The following is a 15,027-nucleotide window of genomic DNA, read 5'->3' as shown; positions in this document are numbered from 1 at the left end:
CCACCCACACTGTTGACATATTGTGGCATTGGGGTCTCTCTTCGGCCAGTCTCCCCTCCTCATCACTCTTCCTCCTGGCCACCTGCTGACAGCCACCACCTCCTCAACCTTCACTCACTGTGTGGGGACCTCCATCTTTAGCTGGTTTCTGGAGGAGTCCATGACCGAGGCCCGCACCTCCGCCAGTTCCTGGGCCCGGCCAAGCTCCAGTATTCGATCAAGGGTCAGCGCTGGGTCCCTCAGAACCTGCTTGCGCAGTTTGGTGGAGCTGCAGCCATAGATGATTTGCGCCCGGATCTCATCCTCCTCGAAGTTCCCCAGGTCACAGCCCAGTGCAATGCCGCGCAGCTTCCCGTGGAATGCATCAAGGCTTTCCCCTTCCTCCTGCTTCGCACACCTCATCCTGAACCTCTCATAGTCCCTGTTGACCATGGGTCTGAAGTATTTGTTCAGGGCTGCGACGGCTGCACCGTACGATTGATTTTGGGGCTTTAGTGTCTTGAACAGTCTCTGGACGGCCAGCCCGGCAGAGTATAGGAGTGTCGGGCGTTTGGCGGCGTCTTTGATCTCCATTGCCTCGAAGTACAACTCCAGGTTCTCCACCCAGGCCACCCACCAGGCCCCTAGGCTTGCTGGCGCACCGAGGACATCAAAATGGGGTATTGGTGCCAGCTGACCCCTACATACCCCTTCATCGTCCGACATGCTGTTGGCAGGTGAAGACGTCATCCGCCAATCACCAGTGTTGGTGTGCGCTTGCCGTTGCCAGGCTCTGGTAGCTGTCGATGGGTGCCTGGCGTTCTCCCTGCCCAGGGGTGCACGAGCACTCCAGGTGGAGCCGCAACCCCAGGGCTTGACACTGGTTTGGCCTGTGGAGGGGCACTGCCCGTTTCCCGGTGACCACACCCTTGTTTAAAGGCCTTCCTCTTCTGGAACTCTAGAGGGCGCACATGCACTCCGGGTGGAGCCGCTACCCTCGGGCGTGGCACAAATGCGGCCTGTGGAGGGGTTATTGTCCCCTTTTCTTCGCGTAGGCCGTTCACCGCTGAGGCCCGGGCATGGGAGCCTTCCTACCGGCTCCGCACACGGGACAGGGACCGGGCCCCCGCCCCCTTTTCAATCGTGGGGCTCACACCTGGGCCACGCCTCCTTCCGCTCCTCCCCGTCGGTGCTTGGGGAAACACAGGCCATTGATGAGGCCCTTCCCACGATCCGTGGGCGAACACTCCAGGCCACGTCCCCTTTTCCTCCCTGCGAGGAAAGGAAACCTCACTTTTTTTTTTTTTTCTTTTTTGAAAACTAAGGTCTTCACCCGTGGCAGCCCGGGTGTTCAGCGGGTGTTCTCCCCGCTCCGTGCCGCGTCGCTGCGGGTCGGAGCTCCAGGCCCCGCCTCCTTACAACTGGAGGGCCGCTCCGTGCGTCCTTACACGGCCGCCGACTGCGGCCGTGTGTGCGGGTCCACGACTTCGACCGCCGCAAGCACCAGCTGGCGGGTGCGACTTCCTCGTCGCCAGTGTTGGGGGCTGCCTCTGGTCTCCGGGGCAGCCCTCTGATGTCGTCGGGATCACCCGACGGTGGTGTGCACGTCGGCGGACAGCCGGCGTGCCTTGGGCAGGGAGGCCCCCTGCGGCGCCCGTGTCACCGTGCACAGGATCCGACGTGAGGGGGTGGCACCCCCTGGTCCCCAGCGGTCGCGGCTCCGATGGCACTCAGGCCACGCCGCACACACAAGGCCACGACCACGTGGCAGGCCCACACACACAATAATCACAGACACAAGTTGCCACTTCCTGGGGCTCTGCTGCTCGGCCCTCGCAGCGCCAGCAGAGCCCCTTTCATTAACTGGGCACGTGAGCGTCATGACACAGTCACGGCGCTCACGTTGCCCATGTAAGATGATTCAATTCAACACTACAGCTAAGTCAATGCCTAGTCTGGGATACTAAATGGAAACCCTTATTGATATATCTTTATGTCCAGTTCAAGCGTTCTGGATGACTACCCCTATATAACACCCCTCTCTTGGAATCCCCCTGACCCCACTGAGCCAAGAAGTAGTTCTGTTTTGCAAGTTAAAAGGTTTATTTGAGAATTTAAACAATATAGATATATATCACACTTTATAATAAATTAATAATTTGATATCACACTTAATCTGATCAGTAATCAATAATGGATAGCCTGGCACTAGCACACTTGTGAATAGGAACAGAAGAATAAGGTGGTAGAGAATGCTTTATATAAGTTCATATGGATGCAATGTTGAATGAAATGCAATACAGAAAATACTCAATATGATTTCAACAAAACAATGTAATCACTTTTCTCTGGCAATCCCCTCCCCCCTTTATGCAATGCAAGGAAATGGAAGGAAAGCACACAGTTCTCAGAAATGCAATCAAATGTAATTCAGTTCACCCCAGCAAGCTTTGACCACAGAAGTTGGAACACAGGCCCAAAATGCTTTTACATGTGCTGGCAATGAAGTGAAAAATATGCTAAAATGCTTTTAATTCCCCCTAGAGGTACAGGGTGAGTGGTATCTAGTTAATATTAGTCCAGGCTCACTCTAGCAATGATTCAGGGATGGTTCTTAAGAGGCAAACGAATTTTTAGCAAGGAAACTAAGGAAGCTTCTGTTTTCACACGTGAAGAAATTTGCAAATCGCGGCAAAATCGCGAGTGCGTTTGTCGCGATTGCGGCAATAGTGTATGGAAAAGGAATGCGGTTCTAGGTTCGTTGAAAAGCCAAGATTCCAAGCTTTCAGAGGAAAGTTACTGCAAGTCTCTAGGACAAACGGTCACAGAGATATGAGCGATATGGTAAAGGTTGTTTTTCAGATTTGAAATTTTAAAGTTCAAAAAGACAAGTGACAGCTTTGCAAATGACAGGTGACAACTTCTAGGAGACAGTTCTGGTTAGATTAAAATAGATTGAATTATATTATTTTAACTAAGAGATTGGTTCTGCACAGTCCTGCAAGGTACTCACAATATATTTAGAAATAGAATGGGCCTCGCCACGGATCTGGTCAGGTTTTAGACTGGACTCTGGTCTGGTCTCGGCACTTCACAGTGATCTGGGTCAGCTCTGCTCTGCTAGTCTGGTCTGGGTCTCTGGTTCTGGATATTGATAGATTTGAAGTCTGGATCTTTCTGCACAGCTTTCTCTATAGATTGATGGAGGTAAAGTATGGATTTTCCCGGCAGAGCGTCCCGCAGCAAATGGATTTGAAGGTCCCTATCCTGTCCTGACTGTCTGCTTTTATGTGTTTTGAAAATGGGTGGAGAGGCTAGCTTCCTAGGCCCTACCCCTCTCCACTTGTCATTGGCCACTTTATCCTCTTCCCCTTGATTGGGGGAATGAAATGAAGTGTCATCATGATGAGGTCTGTTTATGGTACAGAGAACCCACCCCTGTCAAATTACACACAATCTATATTTTGACCCAAAAGACATATTTGCACAGGTACACATTTGTTTACAATTACATGCACCCATCACATATCACAGGAGGTATACCTTGTCCAAATCTGCTCTTCCTGGGAGCTTGCATTCAGAAATGGCAACATTTGCACTTTTTAACTGATTTCGTAATATCGGACATTACCCCAAATTTACACACATGTGCGCAAGGAGTATGGACATTACTTGATGAAGTGTCAGATTTTTAACATGCATACATTTTAAGTAATACCCTCTTAACTGCTAGCTTGCCCCCAGATCATGCCACCGGTTCTAAAAACCTCTTAAAATGTGGGCAGAAAAATCACAAGAATTATGGTATCATTCAAATAATTATGACAAGTCCGTACTATGAGTTATTCATCTTTTTCTAAAACCATATTCTGGCTACAGGGGTGTGGTTTCCCCCCAGCACAAGGTTGAATTTCTGGTTTTTCCAGTTCTGCCAAGCCAGCTTGCTCGCACAGGCAGTGCTCCTCCCCTTTCCTTCCAGGAGGAAGCCACTTTGTACGGCCCCCATAATAAAACATTTGCCTGAGTCAGGACAGGGCTTTGTTCAATTTCCTGCAGAGCCCAGGTAATTCAATCAGGGAAGTGTCATATCCCTTTTGGTGGGAGCAGCAAAAGGGCAGCTAGGCCTGGGAACACAGCTGTTGTGCAAGTCTCATCTCCTGTCGGGGTAGCTGGTGGGCAGAATTCAGTTCCTTAAGCCAGGCTTCAGATAAAATGTCACTTTTTGTTACCCAGTTTAAGTCAAGACAATGTTTACATATGCATCTAGAATGCTGATTCTAAGTTCAAAACTATGGCATTTCAACAGTGACAACTATGTGCCACTCAAAAGTAGGTCACTCAGTTAATTTAAACATTTAGATTTTTAGTGTCTTTCAGTCCAAATTTACTTAAACTGCTGAAATCCACAACTCAGCCAGTCTTGTTATAAACCTTCAAGTCACTTCAGAATATAACTTTAGATTGTACCCACCTCTCAGTAAGTCTTTCTTTGGCCTGCCTTGGGTTCATTTATTCAGTTTTACACAAAAAAAGAAAAAAAGTCTGGTGTTGTTTTAAAACGCCGGCTTTCTGATAGTGGTGAGTACTGGTAATGCACCCATTTTTGGGATTTAAGAAAATGAATTCCCCACAATTCTAGGTTGCTTTTGGCAATCAGCATTGCCATTCCCAATGGTTTCAGGCTACTGTGTGGGTAGTCCAATGGTGGTTTTAGGCAGTGCCCTTCTGTGCCCATAACATCGGCAAAATGGGTGGCAGCCTATTCTTCATGCACTTCCCTGGGCATTTTCTGGGAAGCTCTGGCCATCATGATGTTTTTAATGCCAGTACTGCACAGTTTTTGAGGTAGGGCTCGGATGCATGGGTAAAACATCCCACACCCACAACAACTAGACCCCCACACAACACCTCCTTAAGAAACCCAGTATGGCTTTGTAGTGTCCATTACACACATACGTGAGGCACTTTACATGGGTACCTTGTGCTCACATATTTTGTAGCGAATCAATAAGTAAAACATGTTCTATGGGTAAATCTCACTTCCGCCAGGAAAAATCTTTATGAAGCAGCAGAAATCAGTTTTACCACTGTGCATGTGCACCTATGCTAAATGTGATATCAAAAGCCGTGCCCATATTTACTAGGACGTTTGAGGCGTCCTGCGAGGGGCTGAGTGCAGTGATCTCGTAGATCCTTGTACTCCTGTCCCTGATTCACAACAGTGACCTGCGCAGAGGAGGAGAGACTGCCTCCAGACATGAGAAACATGCAGACATTTCTTCAATGTGAATCTAAGAATCAGGCTCATTAAAAAATACATAGAAGTGTGTTGGGAATGTCAACCCATGGGTATGGAGGACCGAGTGCCATGTTGAGGTGCGTCTGATTTCCTTAATCACGCTTTAAGAAGCCTGACATGGCCAGTGCTAGCCTCATGTTTTCAACTCAACTCTAATCCAGGTGAAAAAATAAAAATGCTTGTGCTTGGCATGAACATTTCTATTTGTGACTAGGAAATGCTACTAGGAATAATTTTCCCCTGTTCCTGGCCCCGGACAGGGGAGACCAGACACTTGGGACACATCCAGAGACTGGCACACATCTAAGCTCTTCCCTTTGTGAATTGGATGCATTTTGGTGTGCTGAAATTGCTTGCATGGCATGCTCCCTGATTGCATTCTGTACATTAGAGTTAGTCACAGACATTATGCCAGCCATGCCTTCTGAGGGGGCCAATTCGCATGGTGTATCAGAACACACGGTTAATGTAATTTCTTTGATCACTCCGATGAGCAAAAGCATTTGCGATACACAGCCATAGTTTTAGCTTCCATGTTTGCACCTTTTCCCATCATGTTCCACATGGAAAAGAGACATTGGTCCCATTGTTTTATGAGTAGTGTTTCTTGATATCATTATTTGTTCCTCTCCTACTCCCTTCCCTTCCCTACTACTGTTCTTTACACTTACTCTATCATTTGTCTCTTGACATTTTGATAGCAGCCTGTTTGTCTTCCCCTTCCCTCCCTGTTTTCTCCTCCCACTCCCCTCAGCACTTTTCTGAATCGTCGTCAGACCTAGTTTGTTAATTGCTTGTTTTGTTCTTCTCCCTCTCCCTCACTCCATACCCCCCTCCCCACCTCCTCTTGTTAATTTTCCGGCACTACATCAATTGTCGTCAGGCATAGTAATGTAACCGCTTGTTTTTGTCTCATTTTCCTCCACTCAACCCCCTCCCACCTCCCTTGTTGTTCCTTGCACTTGTACTACCTGAAATGTCACCAGGCTGTTTAAGATAGTTATTTTTCACATTCTGAATTGTTTCAAGGACTTGTAAGAATGTAACTGTATTCTCCCATGTTCCCTACCTCCTTGAAGCACTTTGAAACACATTGGACCTCATTACGAGTCCGGCGGTAGCCGTGCCGGAAACACCGTCAGGCTGCCGCCGAACCCGTAATACCATTCCGCCTCCGTGATTGCTGGTTGCTGGAATCACTGGGGCATTACAACCCTGGTGGCCCGGTAATTCCGGAGGTGGAATTCCGTAAATCCCCATTCCCATGCAGTCCCAAAGGACTCCATGGGGATGGGGACAATGGAAACACCGGTTCCGTCTATGATGGAGCCAGTGTTTCCATTTCCGCCTGCAGGCAGGGGGCGTTACTCCCGCCAGATCTGACCTGGTGGGAATGACACCTCCCACCTGCAGTACTCGGAATCAGCCGGTCCGGAAACAACGGTGCTGGCGGATTTACCGCCACTGTTGTTTCCGGACCGGCAGAGTCATAATGAGGCCCATTGTATATATGCATTATACAAAAAAACAATCAATTCAATGCAATTCCACCCCAGATTGTTATTATTGAGTTTTATAAATTATCATTTGTATGTGCTTCCTAATGTCATTGTATGAGACCTGGGCATGTTGGCACAATGAACAGTGCAATAGCCAGGAGAATAGTTCATGTGCACAGTACTCTCCTTGAGAGCGGGACAATGCCGTGTGTCATGGGTTTGATACTCTGGACGGGCGAACGCAGCCCTGCACTCCTCCACACTGAATGGGAGGGACTGATTTCTGCATTTTGTGTACAAATGATGGTAATAAGTAACATCAGTTACCAAGTACTCTGAAATTAGATTTCTGGTGATGGTGATGCTATATAAAAAACTAAAATCCATTCTTGATTTCGCTGGATTAGTGAATGAAGACCTATTAGTCTTTGCACTTTCTCTGTCGATTACTTGTTTTGTTACATTTCTTTCAGGATACGCCATCACTAATGCAAGCGCAACAGTGGCAGCGGCACAGCTGAAGCAAGCGGTGGCGTTGGGACAAGATCTAGCTACTTTTGCAACGTATGATGCCTACCCTGCCTTTGCAATGGCTGCACGCGGAGACGGTTATGGAACATTCTAGAGACTCTTTGAGAAAGTGAATATCACCCATTCTAAGGCATAGAATTTGTGTTTTTTACCAACCTCATTCATAGTATTGTTGTAAGAGTAGCCTGTAGTTCCCGATTCACAGATTAATGAAAAATCATAGGTTTGCATTGTGAATTTTTGTTTGTATTTACATGGCCACTATTTTATACAGTTCACCAAAAACAGTAATTGCCACTAAACAGAGCTCTCAGGTACTCTTTGTTCTGCTTTGTAAATGGTATTTTTTATAAACAAGTATCGACATTGCAAGATGCTCGTTGAAGTATCATAACATTATATTTACTTTCAAGATATTATTCAAGAATTTTAGCAAAAAGAGCATATGTAATATTTTAGACATTCGATGCACAGTGATATTTTTGATACTATGATGCATCAGTTTATTACATTGGGTTTCTTCTGAAAAAAAACAAATATGAATGATAGCCCAAGCATATCAGGTGTACCTGAGTGCCCCAATACAAAAGAAATCCACACCCTGAAACTCATACTCACGAAAGGAGGTACACCTGAGTTTTCCCGAGCCGCTTCTTTGCCAGCCATTTTATTCTAATTCTAGGCACAATTGGTGTTATTGTAGAAACAATGTCATGTATTATCAGCCCAACTTTGTGCCAAATCCGTGTTCACGCTACAGAATTCATTTATTTATTGCGCAAACTTTACTTTGCACAATCAGTGTTTTCTATGAGTTTAAGAACTATTTGTATTCTGTATATTCCAAAGTGGTGTGCATGCATTGTGAATGTAAAACTTTTAGATCCGCCGTTGGCATAGTTGGGTTTAGTTTAGCCTATGTTTGTATTTGTGTTTAGTGGAGTGGGTGGGCTTTTTATCCTCTCTTCCTTCAATGCCCATTACACAAGCCACCTGCAGTGGAGTGGGTGGAGTTTTTATCCTCTGTTCTTTCAATGCCCATTGCACAAGCCACCTGCAGTGGAGTGGGTGGAGTTTTTATCCTCTGTTCTTTCAATGCCCACTGCACAAGCCACCTGCAGTGGAGTGGGTGGGGTTTCTATCCTTTGTTCTTTCAATGCCCATTGCACAAGCCACCTGCAGTGGAGTGGGTGTTTTTTTAATCTTCTGTTCCTTCAATGCCCATTGCACAAGCCACCTGCAGTGGAGTGGGTGGGGATTGTATCCTCTGTTCTTTCAATGCCCATTGCACAAGCCACCTGCAGTGGAGTGGGTGGGGTTTTTATCCTCTGTTCTTTCAATGCCCATTGCACAAGCCACCTGCAGTGGATTGGGTGTTTTTTTATCTTCTGATCCTTCAATGCCCATTGCACAAGCCACCTGCAGTGGAGTGGGTGGGGTTTTTATCCTTTGTTCTTTCAATGCCCATTGCACAAGCCACCTGCAGTGGAGTGGGTGGTTTTTTTATCTTCTGTTCCTTCAATGCCCATTGCACAAGCCTCCTGCAGTGGAGTGGGGTGGGTATTTTATCCTCTTTTCTTTCAATGCCCCTTGCACAAGCCTCCTGCAGTGGAGTGGGGTGGGCATTTTATCCTCCGTTCTTTCAATGCCTATTGCACAAGCCCACAAGCCACCTGCAGTGGAGTGGGTGTTTTTTTTTTTCCTTCAATTACCATTCCACAAGCCTCCTGCAGTGGAGTGGGTAGGTTTGATATCCTTCAATGCCAATTTCACAAGCCTCCTGCAGTGGAGTGGGATGGGTTTTTGATCCTCTGTTCCTTCAATGCCCATTGCACAAGCCTCCTGCAGTGGAGTGGGTGGTTTTTGTATCCCCCGTTCCTTCAATTACCATTGCACAAGCCTCCTGCAGTGGAGTAGGTGGGTTTGTTATCCTTCAATGACAATTTCACAAGCCTCCTGCAGTGGAGTGGGTGTTTTTTTTATCCCCTGTTCCTTCAATGCCCATTGCACAAGCCTACTGCAGAGGCCTCCTCCTCCAAAGATAAGGATTTCAGTATTAATCTTAAATTAGCAAGACCTGCAAACCCCCACATTCCCTCGTAAGGCTCATTGGCCATCCACTTTCGAAACAGACCCCAATCGAGGTGCCCTTACTCCAGACTTTCTGTTCTACTACCCTCAAAGTATCTTAATAAGTACATCATTCTGTTGTTAAAGAAAGCCCAGAAAATGAAAAACAGATTCGGATGCATCTCTTCAACTATTTAAAAAGTCCTGTCCATTTTTCGAGGACATCGGCCGAAAAGCGGCAAGTTAAGATATCCTCAATGCCTTCACTTACAAAATGATATGGAATGTAAATAAGGAAAAAGTCATTGTTCAGCATCAAAGGGAGATGAACATCCTTTAGTAACTTTACTTCTGACTCTTGATATTCAAAAGAAGATGTAAGGAAGTTGCCATTCCCAAAGTTGTGTATGCAAAGAACATAAACAATTTTATGTCGGATATTCCAGCCAGCTCCAGAAGATCCCAGCCACTCTCGGATGTTACTTGTAAGAGCGATATATACTTCTTATGAGGAAGCCCAGGAGCTATTCTCAGGTCTGGATAGTTATTTCAAGGTGATATTACTCAGGGTTAACAACTACCTATATGTCACCTTCTCTGTGGGCTTAAGTTACCCTATAGATAATGAGAATGTTATGAATAACATTAATCAAAAACACATTGCACACTTTAATGGTGAAATAATTGAATCTAATAAACAATACCAGTCAACATACAATTCCTGAAACAAACACATTCAAGTTCTTTTCCAACCAAATTTAATGTCATCTCTAATTGTGTGAAATGAAAGCCTGCTCATGGGATTCTAATCCCAAGAAATGTTCTTGCTTCTGTGAATATCAGTGTCAAACACATGGTTTTGTATCTACACCTCTGCAATGTATTTTATCTGTTACTTTTGCTGTCTAAAGGCACGGGCTTTCTCTGAGCAAGATATGACCAAATGCCTGACATGTTTCATTCCTCGCTGGCATTGTTGGAACTTCATCAAGAGCCAACAGACAGCATCTGGAAGGACAACTTCCAGAAATGAATGTGAGCCCAAATTGATTTTGGGGAACCCGTTCTAAAACACAAATGCATTGTGGTCATGTAGAACCTGGTGTGGGCAAATATCATTTTTGACGGCATTCTCCATCTTAATTTGTTAATAGCGCTTTTACGCAATGTTGCCTGGAAAACCCCATGTACAGAAAACCTTTTGGAATGCTTCATATATTATACCAAGTTTGTCAGAGTGTTAAATATAAACGCTGGCTTTAGATTTTCTCCTTCACATCCATCATGATTACAAATGACAATATTTTTGGTTGGACAAGAACTTCAATGTGTTTGTTTCAGGAATTCTATCTTTACATGTTTGTATGATATTGTTTTTATTAGATTTAATTATTTTACATTAAGGTGATCAATGTGTTGTTTTATGTACTAAACTGTGGTTATTCATAACATTCTCATCACTTTTTGATAACACAAATACACAGTGAAGATGACATATACGTGGTTGATTGTAGTAGGTAGATGTGTGCGAAGGCGAGCCTGCATTATTGCAGGTACACGGCATAAACTGGGGATGTGAATGTGCATGCACTGTGGACTCTCCTACCAGAAGTTTCCAAAGGTTTCTCTGCTCCCAATTCCTTTTACCACTTCTCTTGGGTGGCTTTTCTCTGAGTTCAAACATTTCTAGACGGTGTGCTTCATTACTAGGTTTTTATTATTCCCTTTAAAGCGAAAACAATGTGTCCTGTTCATATGTCAAGATGCATACACTGCAGTGTTCATTTGTGATGCACTGATGAAACTGTGGCATAAGCATTGTTCTTTGAGTGGACTGTCACCTGGTGCTCAGACCACCTCAATGGACTGGGAACCAAAAGAGGCCCTGACAATTATGTTCAAAGTGGCCCCATATTACACATTTTCAGCCAGTCCAACCTTTTTCCTATGAGAAAATTAAGAAATACCACACAAAAGAGGCCGGGTGCAGAGGCCTACCGGGAAATCTCCAGAGTTGCCCATAGGCCAATCCACCCGTGCCTGGTGCTAGTGGTGCTGCTAATAAACCGTAGCCTCCTTGGGCAACACAATGCCTGTTGGTCATTAGCGTGCCCGTAATGATGGATTCTGAGACAAAGTTAGGCTCGCGGATCGGGAGGTAGTTAGACACTGAATTTCCCTGTTAGCTCTTGTGTAGCATAGCTGTGCATGTCTTTCCTTAAAACGTGGTGGCATTGAGATGAGTACGGCCACTAGCCCCAGATCTGGCTTCCTCAGCACACTCTTCAGCAGACGTTATGACTCTCAAATGTTTCACCAAAAGCTAGGCCAACATGAGGCCTTGGGGGCAAATTTGCAGGCTGATGAAATGGGATCATGTCACTAGAGGAAGGACATTTTTACTTTAGTTACTGGTGGTAGACAGAAAGTGCTTCAGTATTGCATGTTAGGCCTACAAGCGCAAACATGACTAAGCTTCAGCCTGTTGTAAAGAATGAAACACTCTTTGAAATGGGGTAAAGCCTAGAACTAGATGACCATCCCTAAAATGAAATTAGTGCATAAGGATGGCAAGTGTTTTAAATAGTAAACAGCAAAGTTCTGAACTTTGCACTGTGCGCTGCCATCTTCATTAATACGTTTAGCCATACTTTCATAACTAGCCCTTTAAATCGGCTATGAAGGCTCAGACCAGGATCTAGACACAACTTGTGTGCTAGAGACCACTTTCTAAAACAGCCACTCGCACTCTCTCATAACCTTAAGAGTAGTGCTGAAAAGAACGCCGTGTGTCTATATTGAAGGGCAGGACAGCACTCTGTTACATCGTCCTGGCCCTGTTATGTTAAAAGGTAAAACAGAGAGTCATCCCTTTAGCTGGACAGACATTATGGCCCACAACTCTCATCAATCCTAGACTGTATAGTCATTGGTGAGGGATTATCATGTTGCCATCATAAACATCTGGAGAACCGCAGGTTCCATACCGCAGACTGGCATATCTTATCAGAAAAATAAATGTTGTAGCCAAGGTCCTAAGTGAATGTCTGAGTCAGCAACTCAGAAGTGACTCTTCTGGTAGGATCCCAATCGCATGGCCAACAGTTAGTATGTAACATCCTAAAAACTAGCCGGTGAAACTGAGTAAAGCCACTGGGTTTTGAGATATTGTGCAATTGCTGGTGACTACCTGTGCCACCAGCACAAGGTCCCCAGGAGAATATTGGGCCATAAAAATATCAAATCTGGTCTCATTTGGAAGAACGTGGCCACCAAACAGTCCTGTGCGTGGAGCGGCACAAATCCTGAAGCCAGTGGACAAACATGAAGCCAGTAGATACACTGATGACGTCAAGTCAGGTATTTGTGAACTGTTTTCTGAGATAACTTTTCCGAATTGCTGTCTTTCTTTCTTACCTGACAAATCTATTCCTAGGTTCTAACTGGCACAGGAGGACCTAATCCTACGAGAGGTGAGAGGTGCTACAGCAAAATCGTAATCCCACGGTCACTCTTTTTAACTAATTGAGTGCACACTCACGCCCCGTCAACTATGGCCCAAAAGCAATGCTAGCCTGGGTGAGGATATGGGACTTCTTAAAAGAGGAAAATGTGCAAATCATGTGCATCCAAGTGTCAGATTTTAATGAAACATTTATTTTTCCAAGCAGCAGCTGCTTCCTTCATACGTTTATAGTTTTTATTTTGTTTATTTTTTCTTCTTGCATGCAGGCTCTTCTTTTAGTCAAGCTGAGGAAGCATCTCTGCTATTGTTGAACCTCCATCTTCAATCCTAACAAATAACCTTTGTCATTGCACTGCCTTGGTAAAGTTAGGTACTGCAGACGGTGTGCCGCAGGAAGGAGAAGCGACAGTATTAAAGAGTGCACAAGCACTTATGTTTGTACATTTAGTACAATATTTGCACAGTAATCTCCTCTGTGAATGAATAAATGTCTGAATGTTCGGTAATCAGGTCATCGATGATTTGGCAATCAAGTGCCTACAAATTGAGAAATACCCAAATAAGCAATTTATTCTCATACTTGTAATTGGTTTGTAAATCTCCTGGATAATGAGAGGCAATTCCTATGTAACTGGTGGATGCTAATTGAACTTTGAATGTGCAATTAAATGTCATAAACTGTGGTGAAACTTGTTATGTTTTCTAGTCTCAGTCTTTCACAACGATGATAGCTAAAAGCGGGTTATCATCTGAAAGAGGAGGGAAAGGTCAATATTTCGCGCATGTTCTCTAACCAGGAGATCAAGGGCTATGGTTGTGCCACGTAGCAATCGGCACACGCGTCTGCTCCACAGGGGCCAGGACTCTCAAAGTCTCTGCTATCTACTCTGGGTACTGAACTTTCACCGAAACTATGAACTATTTTTCTGTTTCAGACATCTTTTCTTTATAGTGAGTGAAAGAACAGCAAATCACATGAGCCAAGTTGCACATGCCACAGCGCCACCCTGTAGCCATCAGTGGAAGTTCACCTCCAGTTCAGAGCCAAAAGACAATGCATTATGGGTATGAAAATTAGACCAAATGCAAGCCTTCTGCTCCAGAAAACTGTCTTTGTTGTAACAGGGCAGTGCTATTTTATACACAGCTTTACATTATGAGTTTAAATAAGTCTGGATGTTAAGTGGGCACAGGAACAAACAATGCCTACCTGTTGCTTGCAATGATTTCTTAGCTTCCTGCAAATCCCATAACAACCTCTCTTTCACTCACCAGGGTAACAGACTCATTTGGTTGCCTCATGGTTGTAAATCCCCAGAAATACCCGAACTTGTATCTGAGTTTCCCTTTGGTAGCCTGCACATGCCAAAGACAAACTGACTTGAATCCGCCCACACACCAGACCCAGAATATTGTGCTTTAGCTACTGATATCATGGTGTTGGATGGCAAAATAGAAACTGCACTATGACCCTCCCTTCCCCATCATCAGTCAAGGCATTCAAGATAGTATACAATGGTCTTTGAGTGCTTTCGGCGCCATGGACTGGTAGACTCTGTACTCAGATTATAATGTGTGGGGGAAGTGGGATTGTTGCAAGTCCAGCGTGGGCACCCACAGTATGTGGAATCAAACAGGCATTACACAGGGGGGAATAGCCCTCATATTGTAATCTGGAGGCAAGTAGCATGGTTGCAGATCTAGTGGGTGTACCCATAATATGAGCGTCAACCAGGGAACATGTAGTAGGTTTCAGAAGGAGTAGTGGCAGAAAACAAATCTCTCCAAGTCATTCATCACGCAAATATTCTGGTAGAATTAAGCACATGTGCAGGAGGAGTGCGCAGAACAACAATAAGTATGGCCAGTAAAGCAGCTCAGTATGAACTCTTTGGCTTCACAACAACATTCTGGTGCCCCTTGGGGGTGGGTGGGTCTGTGCATTTGTCTCCCAGTTTGACAGACATTTTGTGTTGCCATTGGGGTCAGAAGACAGTTGGTTAACTACTTCCTGCATAGTCTGGATGAAAGTCATTTTTGGCGAAGCAGAGTATTGTTGGGGCTCTTCACCCAGCACTGGATTCTGAGTCAGGGTGTGAACGTGGACACAGCAGTGCTAGGCCTGGGATTGTGCTTGTTTAAGACTGTTATAGGATGTCATGCACCAACCCTGGAAGCTCGTC

The 15,027-nt window shown here is 45.1% G+C and overlaps 1 protein-coding gene across 3 annotated transcripts in view; it reads left to right on the top strand.

The window, feature by feature from the left end:
- Positions 1 to 13,527, top strand: part of A1CF (APOBEC1 complementation factor) — a 384,704-nt gene extending 371,177 nt beyond the window's left edge. For 2 of the 3 annotated variants that reach the window (XM_069611302.1, XM_069611300.1), the window contains exon 12: positions 7,251 to 13,527. In XM_069611302.1, coding sequence (XP_069467403.1) covers positions 7,251 to 7,402 — 152 coding nt within the window. In that variant the 3' untranslated portion in view covers positions 7,403 to 13,527. The remainder of the gene's footprint in view (positions 1 to 7,250) is intronic. The other variant, XM_069611301.1, reaches the window with a different exon arrangement.
- The last annotated feature ends 1,500 nt before the right edge of the window (positions 13,528 to 15,027 follow it).

This window comes from Ambystoma mexicanum, chromosome 8, assembly GCF_040938575.1.
Source record: "Ambystoma mexicanum isolate Mex_15411 chromosome 8, UKY_AmexF1_1, whole genome shotgun sequence".
NCBI classification, from domain to species: Eukaryota; Metazoa; Chordata; class Amphibia; order Caudata; family Ambystomatidae; genus Ambystoma; species Ambystoma mexicanum.
The sequence above is the reverse complement of the archived record's forward strand: the minus strand, read 5'-3'. Positions and strand labels throughout refer to the sequence as shown.